We start from the raw sequence: 21,085 nt of genomic DNA, 5'->3' as shown, positions 1-21,085 counted from the left end.
AGCAAATCTATTTTGATTCACTTCTTTAGAATTTATTTTCATATATAAAGTAAATCAAGGAAGCAAATGTTGGACCCTGAGGTCTGTTGTTACTCTTTGAGATCAAAGCAATAAAAGTGGTCTTTGTATAGGGTGAAATTTGAATGTTCCAGGCTTATTAGAGCAACTAAAACTACAGGTAGTTAATGGAACAATCATGCAAAGATTTGATCTTCAGATAATTTCGCAAGTTAAAACACAATCATGCCTTGGTCAAATGCCATAGAATTATGGATTCATCTGCATCAGCTACTCAAAAATATGTTTGAGGATTCAAGCCAAAAAGAAGCTATGGATTCACCTGAACCAATCTGGAACTGTATGCAGATGAGTCTTTATTTTAACAGCAGCAGAATCTGAGATGCAATAGAGGGCCTCTATATTATCCCAAATAAAGCAAAGAGCCGCCCTCCCTATGCGAAATGAATAAGAACTAAGAAAGTATCGCAAGTCCATAACTGAAGAGTTTTTAAGCAATCATCCAAAAAGGGACAAACCTGCAAAACGATTCTCTAAACCTTGAAGCCCAACTCATGCATTTCCTTGTCATATTTCTTCATTTCCATTGACAAGTTGCTTTATCTTCTATGGCGTGTATATCAACAAGAACATAAGCAAATCATTGAAACTCAACATTAATGCCGTAAGAATGCTAAAAAAAACAAGGGTCAAGGCAGACTTTCTAATGTAATTGGTACTGTGCAGAAGATCTAGATGTTGCAGAAATCAATCAGGTATTAGGATAAAACCTAAGTAGTTACAAATGTGTATCTGAGAAAACTACCATAACTTACCAAATTGAATGGACAGTAATAACATTGGTATTTAAGTTAAAACAAATATCAGAAATCATGCTTCACATGATAAAGTAGCAAACGGTAACTCATACAAATGGGGGCCTGCTAATGTCTAATTTCTTCATCAGAATAAACAAGTTGGACTTATCAAAGAGTATTTTCAGAAACTAACAGCTTTTAAAAAAACAGAACGAAATCTTAAGGATGAGGACAAGAGAGAACTTACCAAAGAGTATCTGTGATTGCTTAATTCATGAACAGCCATCCTAAAACATCTAGTTGTCTCGATGAAAGGCAACAATTAAGAACATTTAAGAGCAGATATCACTGCCTTTCCCCAATTCTTCAAATAGAAAATCTGGAGACATCCAGCAGTTAAGTTTCCACAGGCAACTGGAGAGGTGGAACATATAAAGTATTTCAGAACACATTCCAAATCTAATTTATGCCAATAACCACTCCCTGTTTAATTCTCTGGCAAATTCTATGGTTAGAGATTTTATCTTTCCTTTAGTTACCAATAATCCCCACATGAACACGCCCCATTCTTGAAATGGTGGAAGCGGTTCAAATCCCTGACAACTATCTCCCTTCCAACAATCCTTGAGATATGTTTTGTTGCCGTATGACAATCGACGCATACTCGAAGGTTCTTTGTTACTCTAATGGTAGTTCCTGGAGGAGTTCTTATTATGCCAAATGCTATTGCAAGCCTTTCACTGTGACCGCATAGCATATGCCGCTTCTGCTCTTCTTCAACATCATGCAGCACATCCTCAGTGTTAGGTACATAACCATCACGTTTCATTAATTCCATTAAAACTTCTAATGCCTTCATTATCTCATCATACCATGGGTGAGATGTATCATGCGCCACAAATCCATGTAAATCATTTTGCACTTCGATCCAGCTACAAGCTGGTTGCTTCTTCATCCCCTTGTGTTTCATCGTCATTCTTACTTTGGTTGCTTCTCTCCATCTACCAGCAGCTGAATAAATATTTGACATGAGAACATGAGATCCCAAGTTTCTGGGCTCTATCTCAAAGATTTTTTGAGCTACTGTCTCAGCTAACTTGGCATTCTTATGAACCCTACAAGCTGCCAACAAGGTAGACCAAACACTTGCTGTAGGTTTTATGTGCATGGTGGAAATAAAACCATAGGCTTCCTCTAGCTTCCCAGCTCGACCAAGAAGGTCTGCAACAGCAGCATAATGCTCCAATCTGGGAGTGATCCTGTAATCCTTAGACATTCTATGGAAGTAATCCCAAGCCTCGTCGACTAAACCAGCATGGCTACAAGCAGTTAATACAGCCACAAATGCCACATGATTAGGTGTCACATTTTCCATCTCCATCTGCTGGAACAGTGATAGTGCTTTTTTTGCTGGCCCATGCAAGGCATATCCCATGATCATTGCAGTCCATGAGACAATATCCGGAGTTTGTATATTGTCAAAGACTCGCCGAGCAATACGGTTATTTCCGCATTTCACATACATATCAATAAGGGAGCTGGCTATGAAAGCATTCCTATCAAATCCACCTCGAATGACATAACCATGGAGCTGCTTTCCGAGATGCAATGTAGTCAGGTGAGCACAAGCAGGCATGATGCTTGAGAAAGTCACTGACATCGGCTTTATCTGAAGAATCAACATCTTTCGGAACAACTTGAGCCCCTCATCAAACATGCCGTTTTGTACTAGACCAGCTATAATCGAGTTCCATGATATTGGATCAGGGTTGGGTAAATTATCAAACACACGGCATAAATATTCCACATTTGTGCAGTTGGCATACATATCGATCAAGCTGCTCCCGATGAACACGTCTGAATCAAATGCGTGCCTTATTGCAAAGCCATGAATCTCCATTCCCTTGTAATCATCAACATATTCAGCAAAGATTGGAAGAATGCTCGATAAAGTGAATGAATCAGGCTTCAGGCCAGAGACGCCCATGTCCCTGACCATGGATAAAGCTTCAAAATACATCCCGACTTCCGCAGCCCCTGCAATCAAAGTGTTCCACGAGACGACATCTCGTTCAGGCATTTCGTCGAACACCTTTCTGACGCTTCCCAAACTGTCAAATTTTGCCAAGCATGTAGAAACACCATCCGAGGTCGTCCGCGTGTGGTCGTCGGCACCATGGCATAATTTGCAGTACGTGTTCATGAGAGCATTGGAGGAGAAGAGGTCGGAGAGCCAACCGGAGCGAATCAAGAATCCGTGAAGGGTTTCAGCGAGGCGCGGGTCCCTAAGGGCTGCGCAGGACTTGAGTACGGAGGGGAGGAGGGCTTGGGGTAGGGGAGCACCGGAGGAGCGGAGGCGGGCGAAGGTGGAGAGGGAGTGGTGGAAGAGGCCGAGGGCGGCGGAGCAGCGGATGACGGCAGCATAGCAGGCGGGGGAGGGGGCGGGAGGAGAGGCGAAGGCGCGGAGGGCGTCGCCGACGAGGCCGAGGAAGGTGTAAAGGGAGAAGAGCAGAGGAGAGGGGCGCGGGTGGCACTTGAGGAGGAGGGCGTGGAGTTGCCGAGCGTGGGATCTGGTTTGGACGGCGGCGGAGGAGGAGGATGGAAGGAGGAGGAGGAGGGAGTCGAGGAGGGAAATGGAGTGGGCAGCTGAATGCTGCATTAGAGCTGCGTTGCCCACGCTGAAGATAAACACTTAAAACCCAATGACCTTCCTCCACCCTAAATATTTTAGAGACAGAGCAAAAATTTAATTAAATCAAATAAATTAATTAAATCGATTGAATTTAAAATTTTAATTTAATTATTTTAAAATTTTAATTATTAAAAAAAAATCAATTAATTCGATTAGTTTTGATTTTAAAATTTTTTATTTAATTATATCAAATTAATTAAAATAAAAAAATAATTTATAAATTTTTATATTAACAAACTTATAAATTTCTCATTAATTGATAAATTTTTTATAATATTTAAAAAATTTAATTATTTTGATTAAAACTGAATTAATCAATATTTTATCGATTCAATTTATTCTATTTTTATTTAAAAATTTGATCTTCGATTGATTAAAAAATTTGATTTAATTTAATTTTAATTAATTTAGTTTGATTCAATTCGATTTTAATGAAATACTCAGCTCTATCAAAAATCCAAAGTTCAAGAACATCTTCTACTTCAGCAAAAGATAAAATCCGCCGCTCCAACAATCCCACACCATCGATCTCACAATCATCCATAAAAAGGTAAATCAAAAAATTACAATTAACTACTACGGAAGAAAACATTACATCAACTTCACCGAGAGTTGACTCTTGTCACTTTAATAAATCTACCCTATAATAATCAACTCAACCATACTCCAAAAATTTCAAGAACATCTTTTAAGTAACAAACAATGGCATCCACTTGGTCGAATAAATTTCATCACGTTCCTTGTGTCAATCTCTATGATCTAAGATGAAAATATATAAATTTGACAAAATCAATCAAGGAGCACAACATTCTCAAAACATATCTGATTTCTCTCCAAATCAAAATTGGACTTCAAATAAATTTCAAAGTTATCATGTAGTTTCCAATTATCCAACTCTCTCAATTCAAATTTTATTATTTGACAACTTGGCTTCGTGAGAACTAATTGTTGAATAACTAAAAGCTTGACATTAGTAATAACATTTTGTTTAGTCATCTAATAGTGAATCTTAGATCTCACTTAGATCTCTTTACAAAATCCAATGTAAATCTTACTCGAGCCAGCAAGTAAAAATATCCATGGTCAACTTAATCCACTGCAAACTTAATAGGTGCCTTTGAATTATCGATTTAAGCAAATCCTGAAGTCCGAAATGCAACCTTTTGAATCATCCCAATATAATATTTTAAAATATGAAAGATAAAATAAAAGGTTAACTAAATATATCCTGGAGGCAAATTGAGAAACCCTGAACACTTACAGGGATTTTTGTTTATGGTGGGGAATATGTTCATCAAGAATAAAGAGAGCTTTAAACAGAAAATATTTGGAATTCAGATGTTTTGCTAATCTCTGAATCAGATAAATCTCAGCTCCCGAGAAAAAAAAAAAGAAGACAAAAAATTACAAACAGGAATGGAATTAGTTTTCCTGCATAAGAATCAGAAATAACTCATTCTGCAAGGTAGGAAACGGCCTGAGGCCCTGAACCATGGAAACAGACCTGAATTACCACGAGAGCAAAATGTCAAGAGTCATGGGTCACAAGAATAAATTGTAGGCCAAGCTCTCAGAACTCAGTCGAGTCAATTATTTGTTGAATGAGGATCCTTCTTCACCAACTCCGCTGCTGTATAGGAAGCCAAGAGATCAAACAAATACCGAGGTTTCCGTGAATAAGAATGACCAAATAGCTGAGGAGAAGCAGATATATCACCTAATTTGCAGCAGCTTTAACTGCTTTTTCAGCTGCATCATCCAAATCTTCTGCTGTGATCAGTGTCATTCCGCTATCCTGTGAATCAGTACAAAATCTCTCTCACGTCTCCTTGTCTTACTCCAACTGTATGCAAACTGGGAGAAAGTAATACAGGAAACAACTGATACCTTGAGAATTCGCTTTCCTTGATCTACGTTTGTGCCTTCTAAACGAACAACAACAGGTACTTTAAGTGAAACCTGAATAAGTAAAGTCTTAGGCCCATCAGTATGACGAGTAGGACGAACAAAAAAAAAAGCAAGCACTAAAAATCTTCAATAGAAATGCTGCCGGGGACCCTCCAATATGAATGAAACAGAGGGCAAAAGAAACAAGACGTATTCATCATGTCAAGCTCTGGGAGCTCCAAAGTAAACATTCTACCAAGGTGCTTTGCAGCAATATAATAGACCCAAAAATTTCAGAAATTAATGAGATCATCCACCAACCTGTTTGGCTGCATTGACAATTCCACTTGCTATCACATCGCATTTCATAATCCCTCCAAAGATGTTTACCAAAATGGCCTTCACTTTATCATCAGATGTTAATATCTTGAAGGCTTCGACCACCTGAAAAAACATTAGGAAAGCAAACAAAAATTTGAGAACATAATTCAATAGTTGTGCCAAGCAAGTGACAGGAAGCAGATATTAGACCAAAAAAAGACAAGAGACTTCTACAAGTGTTTTATAAATTCCACACCACCAGCAAGATAGCCAAACCTCCTTTGCAAGCACCACTGGAGTAAGGATGTGATTAAGAAATAGAAGAATGAACTACACATGTATTGCATGAGAATTCATACCTGGCCTTCTGATGCATTACCACCAACATCAAGAAAATTGGCAGGTGTACCACCATGCAGTTTTATTATGTCCATCGTAGCCATCGCCAACCCAGCACCATTCACCATACATCCAATCTCTCCATCAAGACCGATATAGTTGAGATCTGCTTTGGCAGCAGCAACCTACAGAAAGTATAAGAATAAAGACAATTAAAATCTAAGATACAATCATCTTCAATTTTATCAGCAGCAAGGATGCAAGCACAGTAGAAAGTGTAATTCAAGGAATTTCACCTATCGAAGTCGTAAATAATTCATAAGCTGATCAAATTACAGACAATAATAAATTTATTCAAACCTCTCTAGGGTCTTCTTGTGATGGATCCCGCAGTTCAAATAGTTCCTTATGACGAAAAGAAGCATTGTCATCAAAGTTCAACTTTGCATCAGCAGCTACTAATTGTTTATCCGCAGTCTCAGCAATTGGATTTATCTAATATAGTTTAGCATTCAGGAAACAGCAACAAAAAGGGAAATAGATAACACTTAAAAATGCACTAGCAGAACGGAGATTTGTCCAGCACACCTCTAATAGCGTACAGTCACATTCACAGAACAGTTGATAAAGTTTTTTCACTTGTTCTATTGAAGAACTTCTATCAGCTACTGTAGGTGCCAGACCATCAACAACTTTAGCTGCATCTTCATCAGTAATTCCCTTGAAGACATCAATTGGGACCTTTGCATGGGAAATATAAAGTTAGATTCTAAAATAAGAAATTTATCAATTTTTAAAGGAAAAATGGAACTTTTTATTGTGATGAAAAGAACCCTTTGAGTCCTATTAGAAAACAATCTTCGTGAATCAAGAAAAGAGGCAAAATCACCTTAATAATCATGTCAGGAAACTTTTCTGCAAGGTCTTCAATGCTGGTTCCTCCCTTTTTACAGGCTATAATTAGCTGGAAAACCATAAAAACTATTTAAATAAAGAAGTTTATTGCTGCAAAGTGATGCCAGTATAAAGACTCTATGATCAATTATAACTAAGAGAAAATGCCCATTGAGATTTCATGTAGCAGTTGAAGGATTTAAGCTTGTACCCAAACAACCTCGCAAACAATATGGAGATCAGGGCCCACACCATATAAGTTATTACTTTGACTTTTAATCAATATATTTTATCAATGAAGAAATTATTTGTAGCAATTGGCATGCCAATTATTGTGAATTTTTGCTTTGGCTGCTAGAATTGGAGCAATGTCACTTGCTAATCTCCATAGGCTAATTAACAATGTGGGTAAACAGTACGAAGTTAAATTGTCCTTTATTTTCCCAATCAAAACTGTGGTAATGTTATATTATTCAGTTCTGAGGAAGGACATATTGACTATATTTAGTAATAAACCATAGAAAAGCAAAAAAGTATCATTAACAAAACTACAGCAGTCAGAAACCTGTCCTTCCTTTTCTTCCTCAGCCTCTCTCTATGCTCTATCTATATGATTATGGAATCACCACAACAGCCAGTAAAAAAGTTTTAATGGCTCAAATTTGATTGAAAGCAGCCATAGCACCTTCAAAACTAGATTAACTGACTATTTATCCCACTGCCTGTTCTCTTATAAAAGGGCATATCTCTACCTCTATATGAAGACTCCCACTTACATGAAAGCTGGTGGACTTGATAGGAAGCATTGTTTTAAACAATTGACTGATGCAAACATTTGGACTAACTCAAAACCTCCTGTTTGTACTTCGAACTCGATTGGATGATCACTTATCCCAAATTATTGAAAGGATTTTTCAGAATGAGGAAGAGAGATGAAATAAAAAAGAAGGGAATAGGATTAGTAAAAGTAAAGAAAAGGAAATATGTATTGGTATCAACAAACCACAGACATCATATGACTGTACCGGCTGCCTGACATTGTTTAGGCATTACACAACAACTACCCACTGAGAAGGATTTTTCCATTAAAAACTTAACGGCCCATTACTCCAGTAATTACTAATATTACCCAACACATATTGCCTATTGCATCATTCTTGCCCACCAAAAAGACTTGGTGAGATCCAAATTTGGTTTCCACAATCATCTATGTATCTTCACATATGGTTATCCCTCAACAAGCAAGGTGTTTCTGGGTTGCTAGCAAAGTAACCACCTGTAAGGTAGGCAAACCCACACTAGAAGGCTGGTCGAATTATTCATATACCCCTAGAAATACAATCTTTTTGTTTTTTGGTCAAAGGGTGGCCAATAGGCCTATCTGTAACAACAAATCTTTAAAATTACTAACAAATGGAAGAAAATGAAGCGATAGCAAAAAAAGGAAGACCACACAGGCCTTCCTGATCTTCTCCTCACTACCAATTTCATTTCTTATTATCAGCCACCCAAAATTTAACACATCCCATTATGATTGAACCCCAGCCTTTCTTAGTGCTAATAAGTATGGGTTTAGCTTTTTTATTTAATGCAGATATTTGGGTTGGAAGTCCAACATGTGTCTATTCAACTTTTACATCGTTCAAATCTAAATTCAGCTAGAACCAATTAGGATCCCATGACTCCGTACAAATACCCCTAAAATGTTCAACAAGGAGAAAACACCTTCATATCATTCTACCCAAACAACTAGTAACCATCCTAGAAAAAAAAATCTAATACAAAATTTAGTAACCACTGATGTGAATTCTCGCTGTTATATTGAATAAAAATCAGTTCATGACTCTAAACAGCTTCATTGAGATTGCAAAACAGTAACTGCCAAATTGATTGGCATTTATTGCTAGATATCCAAATAGTCGTCCAGAAGGGTCTGCTCCATGTGCAAATATTTGTCTTTCCCTCTCACCAACAGCCTCACCTTCCCCCTCCTATATTTCCACCAAGCAAACTTAAAGAAAGGGAATACACCAAGAAGAAAAGAGATAAGTCTGGCTAATATGTAGGATATGAGGAGATTGTATTTTAAGATCAGGACAAATACACCAAATCTGCAAAATAGCAGAACAGAGATCATTATTAGACAGAAACAAGAGGCAATCTGCATATTAATTAAAAATGAATAGTGGAATTTTACAAAATCTGCAACCTACTCTTAAAAACAGATATATTCTTAATTATATATACAGATCTAAATTGATTTAAATAATAAAAGTTTCAACACTGAAAACATACTGGACCAGCAGTACTTCGGTCAAGGGTGATAGCAAAGTACATCTCATTTACAAGGGATAGCTTCTCACAGAGGTAAACCTGCAAAAGAAGTAAATATATTTCACTGGAAATCTTTGTGATAGATGACAACACTAGCAGAAAAATGCTGAACGACTTCTAGTAAAGAACCTTATGATCATCAACTTAAATTCAAGGATGAAAAGCATCAAAAGGAGAACTCAATATCATCAAGAACAATACTATTCTCCACATAAAACTCAGCCAGAGTATTTAATCCCACTTGAAGTTTGACACCCTTCTTCAAACTCAAATATAGAGGGAGGGTGACTCAACAGTGGGCCTATACTAAGACACAATGGCAATTCCCACTTTGTAAAGAACAAGCTTTTATAGAATTTATCATTAAGGAAACCAGTCAAATGAGAGGAGGTCAATTAACTTAATAAGAGTTGAACTATTTGAGCTGAAATGCCTAAGTTACAGTTGATGATAGTTCGGCCATCAAGGCATGCAACGTGATTACCCAACAATTTTCCCTTTGTGGCTAAACTAGGTGCGTCATCTTCTCTTTGAAATTTTTTTATGCAATTCAATCATTGGTTTCATTATATGTGAAATTCATTTGGTAAGGCAGTACATTTTTAGACTACACCTGATTGCAAATATGTTTCAATTGTCTAAACCAAAAAGTACTTGACAATGCAACAAACAAGACAAGCTCATTATGAAAGTTGAGAATGACCACCAGGAAATTTAAACAATTTGTTTTCAACGCATCACTTAGCTTTAAATGCATTAAATGAACTTCTAACCTTGCTCACAATCTTTCCTTGAGGACCAGTTTGCTTGGTAACAAGGATCTGGCCGAGCATTTTTTCTGCATGCAATATTTAGTTATAAATATTTGAATAACTACTTAACAAAAAGTATCCACCAATCTGATTCTTTAGAGTTACACTTCATAAAGCATAATAAATGAAATAATTAACACAAATAAAAAGCATAAAAAATTTTCAGAAACATGAAAGGGCATATAAGTCCTCCGACTCACCCTTCACTAACTTATTAGAGAATTTTTGGAACAGCCCCAGAAATACTACATATACATATCAAACTAGTAGATGACAGTAAATAAAGATAGAAAGCTCGTGAACTTTAACTGGTGTATCATTGAACTATTGTTGAAAAAAAGCCAAATATCAGTAACAGAACAAATTATTTTACACCTAATCAATTCAAAGCAGCAAATACTATTCTTATACCTACTAAAAGTACTTTATAAATGCACATAAATGATGCATGACTAGATGAGAAAAAAGGGAAGAGAGGTAAGATACAAAGGAGGAAGTTGATTATATAAGCATTAAGATTTTAGACAGATGCTGCTTAAATTTTAAACCAATGAACTACCTGCTAGCAAAAACAACTCACCACCAACAAAGAAAAATACTACACAAGTTTTCGAAATTGATTATTAACTAATTAATCAAGCCACCACCACATCAATAAGGCGTTATGAGAAAATGTTTAAGGCTTTATAAACATCACGCTCACTCATTATATCCATAGAACCACTTAGCAATCAGACTCCTGTTATTGTATTGATACACAAAATCAAATAAGAATGATGTATGCTAACATCAATCTAGCTTGATTCTGCTCTTTCTAGAGTATCAATGAAAAATAAACATGTTAACTAAATGGGCATAATCTTTGAGCAAAAGAGCAAAAAATATGTCAGTTACCAGCTATGTCTGGGACCTCTTCAGTTTTAACAATATGCACTCCACCCTTTAGTCCACTTTTAAAGGTCCCCAAACCTCTCCCGCCAGCAAGAATTTGACTTTTGACAACAACCTATGGAAAGGCCACAGAAGTTCAATTTTAAGCGTTGCATTCTTCAAGTCAGTCTGTAATTCTGTCTCCAATTGCAAAATGAGAAAATTGGGAATGCAAATGAATTACCAATAAAACAAAATTATTGAATCTAGACTAGCAATATCTTACTCTAGCAAAATCTCTTTCAACATATATATGATGCTAAAAAAGTTCTTCCTAAGTACCATCTCATAATAACTTCATTCTTGGGCATTTGATTTGTTGCATGAGTGCCTTCTACCAATAAGTGAATTTGTTTAGAAATTATAGCATAAAGTATCAGATAATGTCATTGTCACACCTAATGTTTGAAAAAGTGTACTAGGTGGCTACCTAGGCAAAATGGACCAGGGGTCGCTTTGCCTAGGTGGCTCCTAGTAAGCGGACTATTTAAAAGTCAGTCTAGCTGGATCACCTAGGCAACCATGGTGGACTGTTTGGGAAGCCCAATCAGGTTTAGGATTAAAAAAATGATTTTTTTAAGTGATAGATTCATTTGTCAAGAGAAACTAACACTAACTATTCATAGCTACAGTTCAAATTTTCTGGGACAACAAGACTCCTTCACATTAATTTTCTGGGCAGGTTCTCTTCTCTTCTCTAGATTTATTCTCCCTCTTCTCTTTTTTTTTTCCTTCATATATTTCTCACATTTTTCAGAATTTATTCTCATTCCTAATTTTATTTTATTTTTCACATTGGTGGCTATTTTTCTTCTCTTTTTACCACTATTCGCTTATTAGGTACAATGTGAAATATGAAATATGATGTATTTTGTTATTATTACATATTCTTACAATGTGGAACATGATTAAGAATTTACAATTGCAAACTTGAGTATACAACAATTTTAATAATATTTTAATGATGACCACCTAGGCCCCTGCCTAGGCACTAGATAGTGGAATGATCGCCTACCACCTAAACTGTCTTTTAATATCTTGGTCACACCATTTAGTCCCTACTTCCAGACTTAGACAACAACAAGAAGTGAACTACTGGTTAATATTTTTTGTTACTGTCCTGTTTCAGCCAACTAATCACTCTCACTAGTTCACTAAAAATAGTCGGCCGACAATGAACAGAATATCCTGAAACAGATATTTCGGTGACATCACTGTTTTTTAAATTCTCTGTATTTGTTGCATGCTTTTTATTTCATACTAACCTCACAGGACACAACAAATAGTGGATACCAATCAACTGATCACTCTCACCAGTCGACTAACTACATGAACATAGTAGACTAACATCTTGACCAGTCGATTGAAAATGAACAGGACGACGAGAAACAAATATTTCCATGACAAACTATTTTTTTTATTCTATCTATTTTTGTTTCATGTCTTCTATTTCATACTAACCTCACAGTACCCAAGACATTGTGGGTACCAGATGTATCATAGGATTATTTTATTGGCAGATAAGAAGCAAGACTGCAAGAGCACCAAGTGAATGGTTGATCAACTGAAAATAAATACGTGTGTGGATTTAAAGGAGACGGAGAAAAAAATATTTGCAAGATCGACTGAAAATTCTATTCCCAAAAACTAGCTTATAGTAATGATGTAAAAGGTAGTCTTCTTCGTCTTATTTATGAAGATACCTCTTTCTCGTTTGGAAAAACAGATTTGACAGCCTCCTTCACCTCTTCAATAGATGCAACAGCCACTCCCTTTGGCACATTTATCCCATACTTGCTCATCAATTCCGCACCCTGTCACAGAAGCAAAAGGTTTTCCTGTCGTCAACAGATTCAAATTCGTCGCAGCATTTGATCAATCGTGTATGAAAAAGGAAGACAAAGATTAAAAAACGCTAGGAAGAGGATCGAAATCATACGAATGACCAGTGCAACCTAATATATCCTGTTAACAAACCAAAACTTACAAATACAAAAGAAGAAAAAGAAAAAAAGAAACAATCTTGACTATCACACACGTAATACAAAGGATCAGGCTCTTTTCCTCCATCTTTTCACATCAGAAACAAAATAAAAAACAAACAAGACAAATCAGTTGAAAGAAATAAGGGAATGACCGACTATAATTAATCTAAGAGACCTGGTACTCGTGGATGTTGAGCCGCCGCAGTTGCTGATTCTGCCATCTCCCAGAGATGGAGAGAGAACCAGCAATGAGCTTCCCTAGCGATCGCCTCATCCTACCTGCAGAGTGGATCGAAGCACACAACAGATCGTCAAAAGAGGAGAAGACTTTCCGTATCGCGATTCATTTTTACTGAAAACGCAGTGGAAGAATCGTGAGAGCGAGATGAAAACTAGAGGAGAAGACTTACAGGCTTCACAGAAGGTTTCCTCTGGGCTGGATCGTGGGGAGGGTGCGTCGCTGCGGCAGGACGATGCAAGCAATAAGTAATTAGGTTTTCGTAGATACGTGTATTTCAATTACTTAGGGGCTCTTATACTATGTGATTTTTACTAATATGCCGTGCTTAATCTATAATAGTTGCAAAAGTTAGAGGGTGCCCAATTTTCTCCTAATAGTCCAAGGTCCCTTCTATGTTGATTTCTTATTAAAAGGTATCTCATCGTTGTAAAATGATAAATCTATCCTCAACTAGTGTTTTTATTGTTATTTTATCTCTCATCTAAATCAAGTCCAACATAAGAGTTACGAAATCATAATTATTATATAGTTATAATAATAATAATTTTATAGCTATTATAATTAAGTTATCACATTAGTTATAATTTTATAGTTATTATATAATTGTAATAGCTACAGTTTCATAACTACTATAATATAGAAAAAAAATTAAATAAAAATTATTCAGAGACTCTGAAAAGGATTTAAATAATATTGTTTTAGTTTGAAATCAGATCGTGACAAGTTCCAACCTCATAATCAATTGTAGATCTTTGAATGAGTTTCAATTTTATATATTATACGTCGTGTAATTCAATCCAAATCAAAAATTATGATCTTTGAAAGTTTAAATCGTAGTTACAACAATGTCAATATTAAATCTTAAATTTTGGAAGACTTTTAGCTCGAGTTGAATCACATAACATATAATATATCAAATTGAAATTCATTCAAAGATCGACAATTGATTACCAAGTGAAGTCTATAATAGTCTAATTTTATGCTAAACAAATATCATTTAAAATTTTTTCAGAAGCTCCAAACAATGTATCTTAAAAAAAAATTTACATGTATCAATTATGAAATTATAGCTACTACAATTATGTAGCAATTATAATTTCGTAATTATTATAATGCATCCTCAATTCATAATTTAATGAAAAATATAGATAGAATAATAATAATAATAGTACTGAATGTTATTGTACACAATATGAGATTTTAAAAAAAAAATGATATAGGATATCTCTCGATGAATTATACTTAATCTGTGATGGGAAAAAATTTATTTTTTATTTTTTCAAAATAAAACTTTTTAATAAAAACATTTAAATAACGTCCTATTGTATTTTTTATTTCAATATTAACAGCCCTCCACATAAATGTGTTTAAAATCTTGAACGTGTTCATGTGGCAGTGAGATGGACCAGCCCCTTGATTGGCCCACCCCACATGCAATTTTTTTATTTTTTTATTTTTTATTAATATTTATTAAACGGTTAGTTTTAATGACTATATATTAACTGTTAGTTTTAATTTTATTAAAAAACTATAAATTTTAAAATAAAAATGATTAATTTTTTAACAACTATTTTAAAATATTTTTAAAATGTATTTATTTAATATATATAATTTTAAGATGATTGAGTGGACAATGAGACCCATAAATAATGAGTATAATGTTAAAAGAAATATGAATAAAAGAGGTATATTATTATAATGAATATATAGCAGTAAACCCCATATTTTTTAATGAGGTGAAAATATTATATTATAACAAAGATGAATTATGAATGCCCTAAATATTATAAAGAATACAATCATTTTTTAAACAAATTAAACAAAAATCCAAAGAACAGCCTTATTTTTTGAAACTATCAAAAAGAGGTCTTTTTTAATTTTTTTTTTATCAAAAGATACTCCATCTCTACTTTATCAAAAAAGATCAATTACCCTCAAACTCTTATCACGCATTAAATTCTGACTCAACCAAATACACATATTATGAAATAAATTCATAATTATTACAACATAAATGATAAATGAATATGATTAAACCTAAATTATAATAATTATGAAATCATAACTATCATAATATAACATATAATGAATATAAAATTATAATGTATAATAATTATGAAATTTATTATAACAAACCTGATTGATTTAAATTTTAATATATATAAAAAATAATAATAAGAATATTATTGAAAAATATGAATTGCCATTTGAGTGGAGTGAGATACCTTGTTATTAAAAAAAAAACTCATAAGGTAAAAAAATTGAGACGGACTAATTATTCCCCAAAAAATTAACTAAATTAAATAGTTTTGATTAAATTAATAAAAAAATTACATTAATAGAATCATGTTTGATTAAATTCAACATTCTACTCGCAAATAACAAATTGAGGATGGGAATCAAATACTAACCATTGTCCTATAAATAGCTCTGAGCAAATCAGCATATCCAAATTTAAAATATGTGGTGTATTCGAGCTTCTAACTTAGAAATACTCATTTGCATATATTTCCAGGAAACTGACGAAATCTCAAAATATAAATAATTACAAAATAGACATTTTTTTCCAAAATAAAAATCCCTATATTTCTACATGTATATGAAACACAAAACATTCACGTATCGATGTAGTAGCTTCCATCTATTTGATAGGAAGAGAGATCAAATCACGATCAAAGTTTCAGTTGTTTCCACCTCTACAAACATCACAAGTGGTGTAGCCCAGACCTTCGCAATATGGGCATTTTGCATCCTCACCCACCCACTCTAGAAACTGGATATGGCCACAAGAAAAATAAATGGATAACTAAATAAGTTAATTCAAACAAATGAGATAATCAAATCAACATGAACGGACCTGTGGCTCTATATTTGGTTCCCCAGATCCATCACATTCTGCCAGAAGAGAGAAACAGAAGCATACCAAGTTATAACTTCACTATAACAAAATCTGATGCAAGATATTAAAACAACAAAAGATGGATGACTTTGGGAGTTGATATACTGGGGATTATGGATATGAGAAATTTTCACATGACGGATGAATCCTAGACACTATACAGCTTTCAAGGAATGATAAAAAGAATCACATTCCAAAGATTTAATGAATTTCCAATTCCTCGAAAACTAGGGATATCTTGTGGAATGACCATTCTTGCTGTTTGGTTACCAAATGAAGCTTTAATATTCATTCAGCCAAAGTTGTTACTCCCTGTTAATCCTTCAAATCGATTCGTTTTTATCAATCCTTGATATCTTATCCTGATATGGCCAATCTTAAGTCCAAAATAAACTAGAATTTTATAGATTTTTATTTCAGTTCTTATTCTCCTATCAATCACCATTTTCCAAGATCTCACAATATAACAAATCTTTCCTAGATTCATGGGGAATCTTCTTAATTCCTAGTTTTATTTAATAACATAGTTCCCAAATTAGATCATGATCTCCTAAACTCTTTCAAGCTCCAACAGTGATGTCATCAGGGTTTACACTCTTAGCAACTTCCATTTTAATTAAAGTTTATAATAATTTCAATCTCTAAAGAAAATTGAAGTCTAATTTCCCTTGAATAACAGAAAATATACAAATGTGCTAGTGAAGAAAGCGGGTAAGCAATCACATGTTTTTTTAGGGAAAAAATACTGGGGCTTGTAGCAAAGTGTCAGAGTTCGTAGCACAAGAGAACAGGGAAAAAACAAAATAATAAAGTAAAACAGGAAACAGAAAGGTCAACTTTAAAGTCACGAGTATTTTTAACTGCTATAGCAATAGTAAAAAAAAGCAGTAGTGTTCGTGACATATGTACTTCCAAAAGCTTTGACACAGCACTAAAATCAAAATAAGCAGAAATTGTTTGGGATACCTGTGCACATCACTCTGCCTTCCCCACGACAAGAGAGGCACTTTGTATGCCTTACAGATTTGGTATCGTCAAGTGGTTTACCCCTACCAATAAGCCTTGATGGTTCTTCCCATCTGTTCTCCCCAAGAAGAAACACTCTTCGCTGAGAAACTTTAAGTTGTGCATCACCATCTTCTGTTACTGCTTTCTGCTGAATCTCTGTGGTTTCTGCTATAGAAGCCACTACTGCTCCATTTCCACCATCCTTCAGAAGTACGATCTCAATAATCATAACTTCAATTAAATCAACATTTAAAGTGCAAATTGAAAATCTAAGTCACGATGGAAATGAATAATTGCCTCCATAAAATTGCATGAGACAAATCAAAGTCTATTCATTAGACACTACTTGTACCATATAATATACTATATAGAACTAAAAATACATACTGCATTGAACATGGAAGCAGCATCTCTTGTACTCTTCTCCATGAATAACTGTTCCAGAAGATCTGCTGTCATAATTCCATCTTCAGGTGCTCCTACAGTGGCCTGCATCAAAATATTACCAGATATAAAAGAAACATTCTCTGAAATGTTAATTAATTTATCAGAAATTTCTGTGCATATAAAATTTGTCAGGCATCAATATTTTTTTAAACTCAACATATGTTTTTTTACTACTATTGATGGTTACCTGCCAAGTTCTCACGGCACGTTCTGTTCCACTTGAGAAGGACGAATATTCCATATCTTCTTCGCCTGAATAAAAACCCAATCTTTGCAATGCTTCCTGCTCAACCATGGTTATACAAGTAAATTATATTGCAATATTTAATTGTTTGCCATGGCAGCAAGTTTGCTAAGCTTGTATGCTGAAGGGCATGGAGCTAGGCATTTCACATGCACATGAATAACATGAGGTAAGCACTGATATTGCTATATGTGAAAGGATGTTGATAAACTGGTCTGTGAGTACACTCCTTCCAAACATGATCTTAGATGGATAGACAAAATAATACTAGGGCAAGGTTTCCAGGAACAACATAATAACTATGCAAGACATGACGAATTTTATATATGTCTAGTCTTAATTAAAGAATAAATAAACTAATTGGATCTCCATAAGAAGGCATTTTGTACTTGATCTGATCTTGTGTAGTAGACTAAACGCAAAGGTCTGTTGTAGTAGACACAAAGGGGGGTCTGTTTACTCTTAAGGGGTGGAAAAACAAAAAGATGAATGAGCATAGGTGAATAGTAAACATATGGATGGATATTATCTAATTTATCTTCCACTTGTTTCCTTTCATGGATGGATAAGTAAAAGGATTCATTCATTTTGCTTCCATTCACTTAAAGCATGAAGTGAGTTGCCCCCTGACCCAACTAACTTGTTTGACACACAGCTCACACCACCTGAGAAGCTAAATAGGTTCCGCATTCAATTTGATTAACTCAACCGGTATGCATTGCTCCACAAGGAGTCAAGGGAAGCTATTTGGTGAGGAAGAGCAATTTTATTTCCAGCTGAATTGGATTTGGAACCAAAATGGTGGATGAGAGATCTTTCAGCCACCTGGTTTTCCATCCTCTCTCAGATATGTATGCAAGTAAATAGTAGCAAGGATGGAAAAGTTCAAGAAAACATCCCCACTATCATCTATCTGCTTAGTTTTCCACCTGAATAACATGGCCAAAAGTGCACATAACAAACTTATAAAAATAGAAGATTCCTCCAACATATTGATGCAAAATAATAATAACAATAAAATCAAAGGCTTGTTATTTATTCCTATGAAGGAGATTCTATCAGCAAATATCAAACCAGAAGTAAGTTTGAGTATAACTCTATTCTAAATAGGGTTGTTATCAAGGTTAAAAGTACCCTAAATCTGTAGATTCAACCTCCAACAAAAATGGTAAAGTTTCTGTACCATACCAACCTATTGCATGTATCAAGACACCCCAGTACACTTCCAATTGTTTTGAGACCAATCCAAATAAGTTTTTATCTTCTAATCCTCATTCACTTGCTTATTTACCTCTAATGATAGACCTACAAACATTATAAAGTCATTGAATTAAAATTTTAGATCGACTACTTACAAAAATAGAAATGATTATTAACATTCTAATACTAAAATGAATCTTGCATCAAATGGGAGCAATGATTCTTGTAACATTCTATTAATTCTATAATTTTCAAAAAGCATTAACTTTGCTCTCATAAGTCATAACATTTGATATTGAAATTGGTTTCTCCACATATTTATGAATATTTCTCAACTAACACACTGAAACCAATTGAAGACAAGGTGCAGGATATGAATACATTTCAATTTTTTATTTTTATGATTTTGATGCCATTCCACTGTGAGTACTACGATTTTAATGCATCTTCTCTTTCTCTTCCCTCTCTTTCTAGTGTTTTATCTGCTTCTTATAAGTAGTAGATGAATTTAAAAGATAAATCATGGGAGGAGAATCACACTGTCTTGCTTGATCCCATTGATTCCAGACATTACTGGTTGAGACGGGCATTGGTCTCAATCAGGACCAAAGAAATTATATCAATGCAAGGGGCATAGTGATATTTACCCACAGTATGTTCAACAATAGAAATGATACTTTATAGTAGTATCGACCAATACTACATGATTGACACTTGAAACCATGGATGATCATTTTAGTAGTAACAATACGTTTTTAGGATGACTGGACAAATTGAAGGGAAAAAAGTGGCATATCTAAGTATCCATCCAAAAGTTTACATGGATAGAACATTGGAAAAATAGTAAACATAAAGCTGAGTCAAATCCCTAATAAAAACTTAATTTGAGCGCATGCATTAAACAGGAAATTATCAGACTTTCCATGAGGTGCAACCACAAACAAGGGTGAAACCAACCACGTAACAACGATCGAACCTCCACACATTAAAAAGTCACAAAGACCCAATATTTTTCATGAAAATAAGAAAAGTAATGTCAGAATTCACAAGGGTGATCGTGGAAGTCAGTCAGGACAATTGCAAGAACTTGAGTTGTGTTTACACAAGAATCTAATTTTTGATGTAGTAATGTCGGCTTATATTTAAGATCTAAATAATGCGCAACCAGAAGATTGGAGGATAAGACCTGCAAGCGATTAGGAGGACTGTGCTCTATTCAGATTCGAAATATAATAAACCATGAATCCATGATCTCATCGTATAAAAGAAGAAATATCTCATGAAAACCATACGAGAAAGAAGTTGAACTATCAGCATATGCTTGTAAACCAATCAGACTTGAATAATTGAACAGCTCCACACGAAAAAAAAAAAAGGAAAGAGAGAGTGGTGAGGACCTGCATCAATCGAACATTGTTTCCCTCGGAGCCTATCCTAAGCGTCTGCCTTCCAAGCGATTTCTTCTTCTTCTCCTCCTCCTCTACCACCATCTCCCTCTTCTCCACAGCGGACTCCGACGCCCTAACTTCTTCGAGGATCAATTCCTGGACTTCGGTCTCCTCCACCAGCGCCAACCGAGGAAGGTTCCCCACCGGGCTCTCCTCGCTCGCCGCGGCCGCCACGATCACGGCATCGAGACTCGGCCGGTCTCGCTCCAGCGCCTCGATCCGGAGGCGGAGGGCCGCGATCTCTCGAAGGAGGGAATCACGCTCGGAAACCCACCTAGACTCCTCCCGAAGCCACCTCTGCTCCTCGCGTAGCCACCTCTGCTCCTCGCGCGACCAGCGCTGTTCCTCCCGCTCCCAGGAGGAGGAAGTGGAAGGGGAGACCGAAGCAGAAAAGGGATTTCTCGGTGAGGGGGCACTGAAAAGGTTCTTGCGTGGCTGTCGTGGGAAAGAGAAGATGGAGTTGGTCGGCGGCCGGTGGAGTCCGGGGAGGAGAGAAGCAGCCATCGGGGTTGCGTTGGGTCGGTGCGGGATAGAGGCGGGGAAATGGAAATGGTTGGGATATTTTTTTTGCTTCCGGCTGTTAATCGGA

The 21,085-nt window shown here is 35.4% G+C and overlaps 3 protein-coding genes across 4 annotated transcripts; all 3 read right to left on the bottom strand.

Annotated features, from left to right (window-relative positions):
• Window positions 1-165: 165 nt before the first annotated feature.
• LOC141844511 (putative pentatricopeptide repeat-containing protein At3g23330) lies at window positions 166-3,474 on the bottom strand. Its single transcript, XM_074732548.1, has 3 exons — window positions 1,063-3,474; window positions 537-621; window positions 166-452 (listed from the first exon to the last, which is right to left on the bottom strand). Exon 1 carries the CDS (start codon window positions 3,472-3,474, stop codon window positions 1,351-1,353), a length of 2,124 nt encoding a protein of 707 aa, XP_074588649.1. The 3' UTR covers window positions 166-452; window positions 537-621; window positions 1,063-1,350.
• A 1,272-nt stretch (window positions 3,475-4,746) lies between these two features.
• Window positions 4,747-13,490, bottom strand: LOC141831766 (succinate--CoA ligase [ADP-forming] subunit beta, mitochondrial). 2 transcript variants are annotated; one of them, XM_074719178.1, is made up of 14 exons: window positions 13,420-13,490; window positions 13,185-13,288; window positions 12,728-12,838; window positions 10,989-11,100; window positions 10,056-10,120; window positions 9,244-9,321; window positions 6,944-7,018; window positions 6,643-6,795; window positions 6,415-6,549; window positions 6,075-6,239; window positions 5,716-5,838; window positions 5,395-5,466; window positions 5,225-5,302; window positions 4,747-5,137 (listed from the first exon to the last, which is right to left on the bottom strand). In XM_074719178.1, the coding sequence occupies exons 2-13, from the start codon at window positions 13,281-13,283 to the stop codon at window positions 5,225-5,227; spliced, it is 1,266 nt and encodes a 421-aa protein (XP_074575279.1). In that variant the 5' UTR covers window positions 13,284-13,288; window positions 13,420-13,490; the 3' UTR covers window positions 4,747-5,137. The 2 variants fall into 2 exon arrangements, with proteins under 2 accessions (XP_074575279.1, XP_074575274.1); XM_074719173.1 differs by having other exon boundaries at window positions 4,747-5,134.
• Window positions 13,491-15,721: 2,231 nt separating this feature from the next.
• LOC141840338 (protein disulfide isomerase pTAC5, chloroplastic) lies at window positions 15,722-21,023 on the bottom strand. The gene is made up of 6 exons (XM_074728298.1): window positions 20,446-21,023; window positions 17,792-17,887; window positions 17,545-17,646; window positions 17,116-17,359; window positions 16,108-16,145; window positions 15,722-16,023 (listed from the first exon to the last, which is right to left on the bottom strand). Exons 1-6 carry the CDS (start codon window positions 20,998-21,000, stop codon window positions 15,931-15,933), a joined length of 1,128 nt encoding a protein of 375 aa, XP_074584399.1. The 5' UTR covers window positions 21,001-21,023; the 3' UTR covers window positions 15,722-15,930.
• Between the last annotated feature and the right edge of the window lie 62 nt (window positions 21,024-21,085).

Source organism: Curcuma longa, chromosome 1, assembly GCF_044706935.1.
Source record: "Curcuma longa cultivar G26 ecotype Majalengka, Jawa Barat chromosome 1, ITB_CL_G26_1.1, whole genome shotgun sequence".
Taxonomy (NCBI): Eukaryota; Viridiplantae; Streptophyta; class Magnoliopsida; order Zingiberales; family Zingiberaceae; genus Curcuma; species Curcuma longa.
The sequence above is the reverse complement of the archived record's forward strand: the minus strand, read 5'-3'. Positions and strand labels throughout refer to the sequence as shown.

Bases quoted from the DNA above. Each gene is read 5' to 3' on its own strand.
- LOC141840338 (XM_074728298.1), bottom strand. From the start codon at position 21,000: ATGGCTGCTTCTCTCCTCCCCGGACTCCACCGGCCGCCGACCAACTCC. The intron at 17,360-17,544 runs GTATGTATTTTT...GTACTTCTGAAG, and splicing joins CTGCTTCCATGTTCAATGCA to GATGGTGGAAATGGAGCAGT. The intron at 16,024-16,107 runs GTCCGTTCATGT...GGCCATATCCAG, and splicing joins AACCAAATATAGAGCCACAG to TTTCTAGAGTGGGTGGGTGA.
- LOC141831766 (XM_074719178.1), bottom strand. From the start codon at position 13,283: ATGAGGCGATCGCTAGGGAAGCTCATTGCTGGTTCTCTCTCCATCTCT. The intron at 6,240-6,414 runs GTTTGAATAAAT...TACTTTCTGTAG, and splicing joins CACAAGAAGACCCTAGAGAG to GTTGCTGCTGCCAAAGCAGA. The intron at 5,839-6,074 runs GTATGAATTCTC...ATGTTTTTTCAG, and splicing joins GTAATGCATCAGAAGGCCAG to GTGGTCGAAGCCTTCAAGAT.
- LOC141844511 (XM_074732548.1), bottom strand. From the start codon at position 3,474: ATGCAGCATTCAGCTGCCCACTCCATTTCCCTCCTCGACTCCCTCCTC.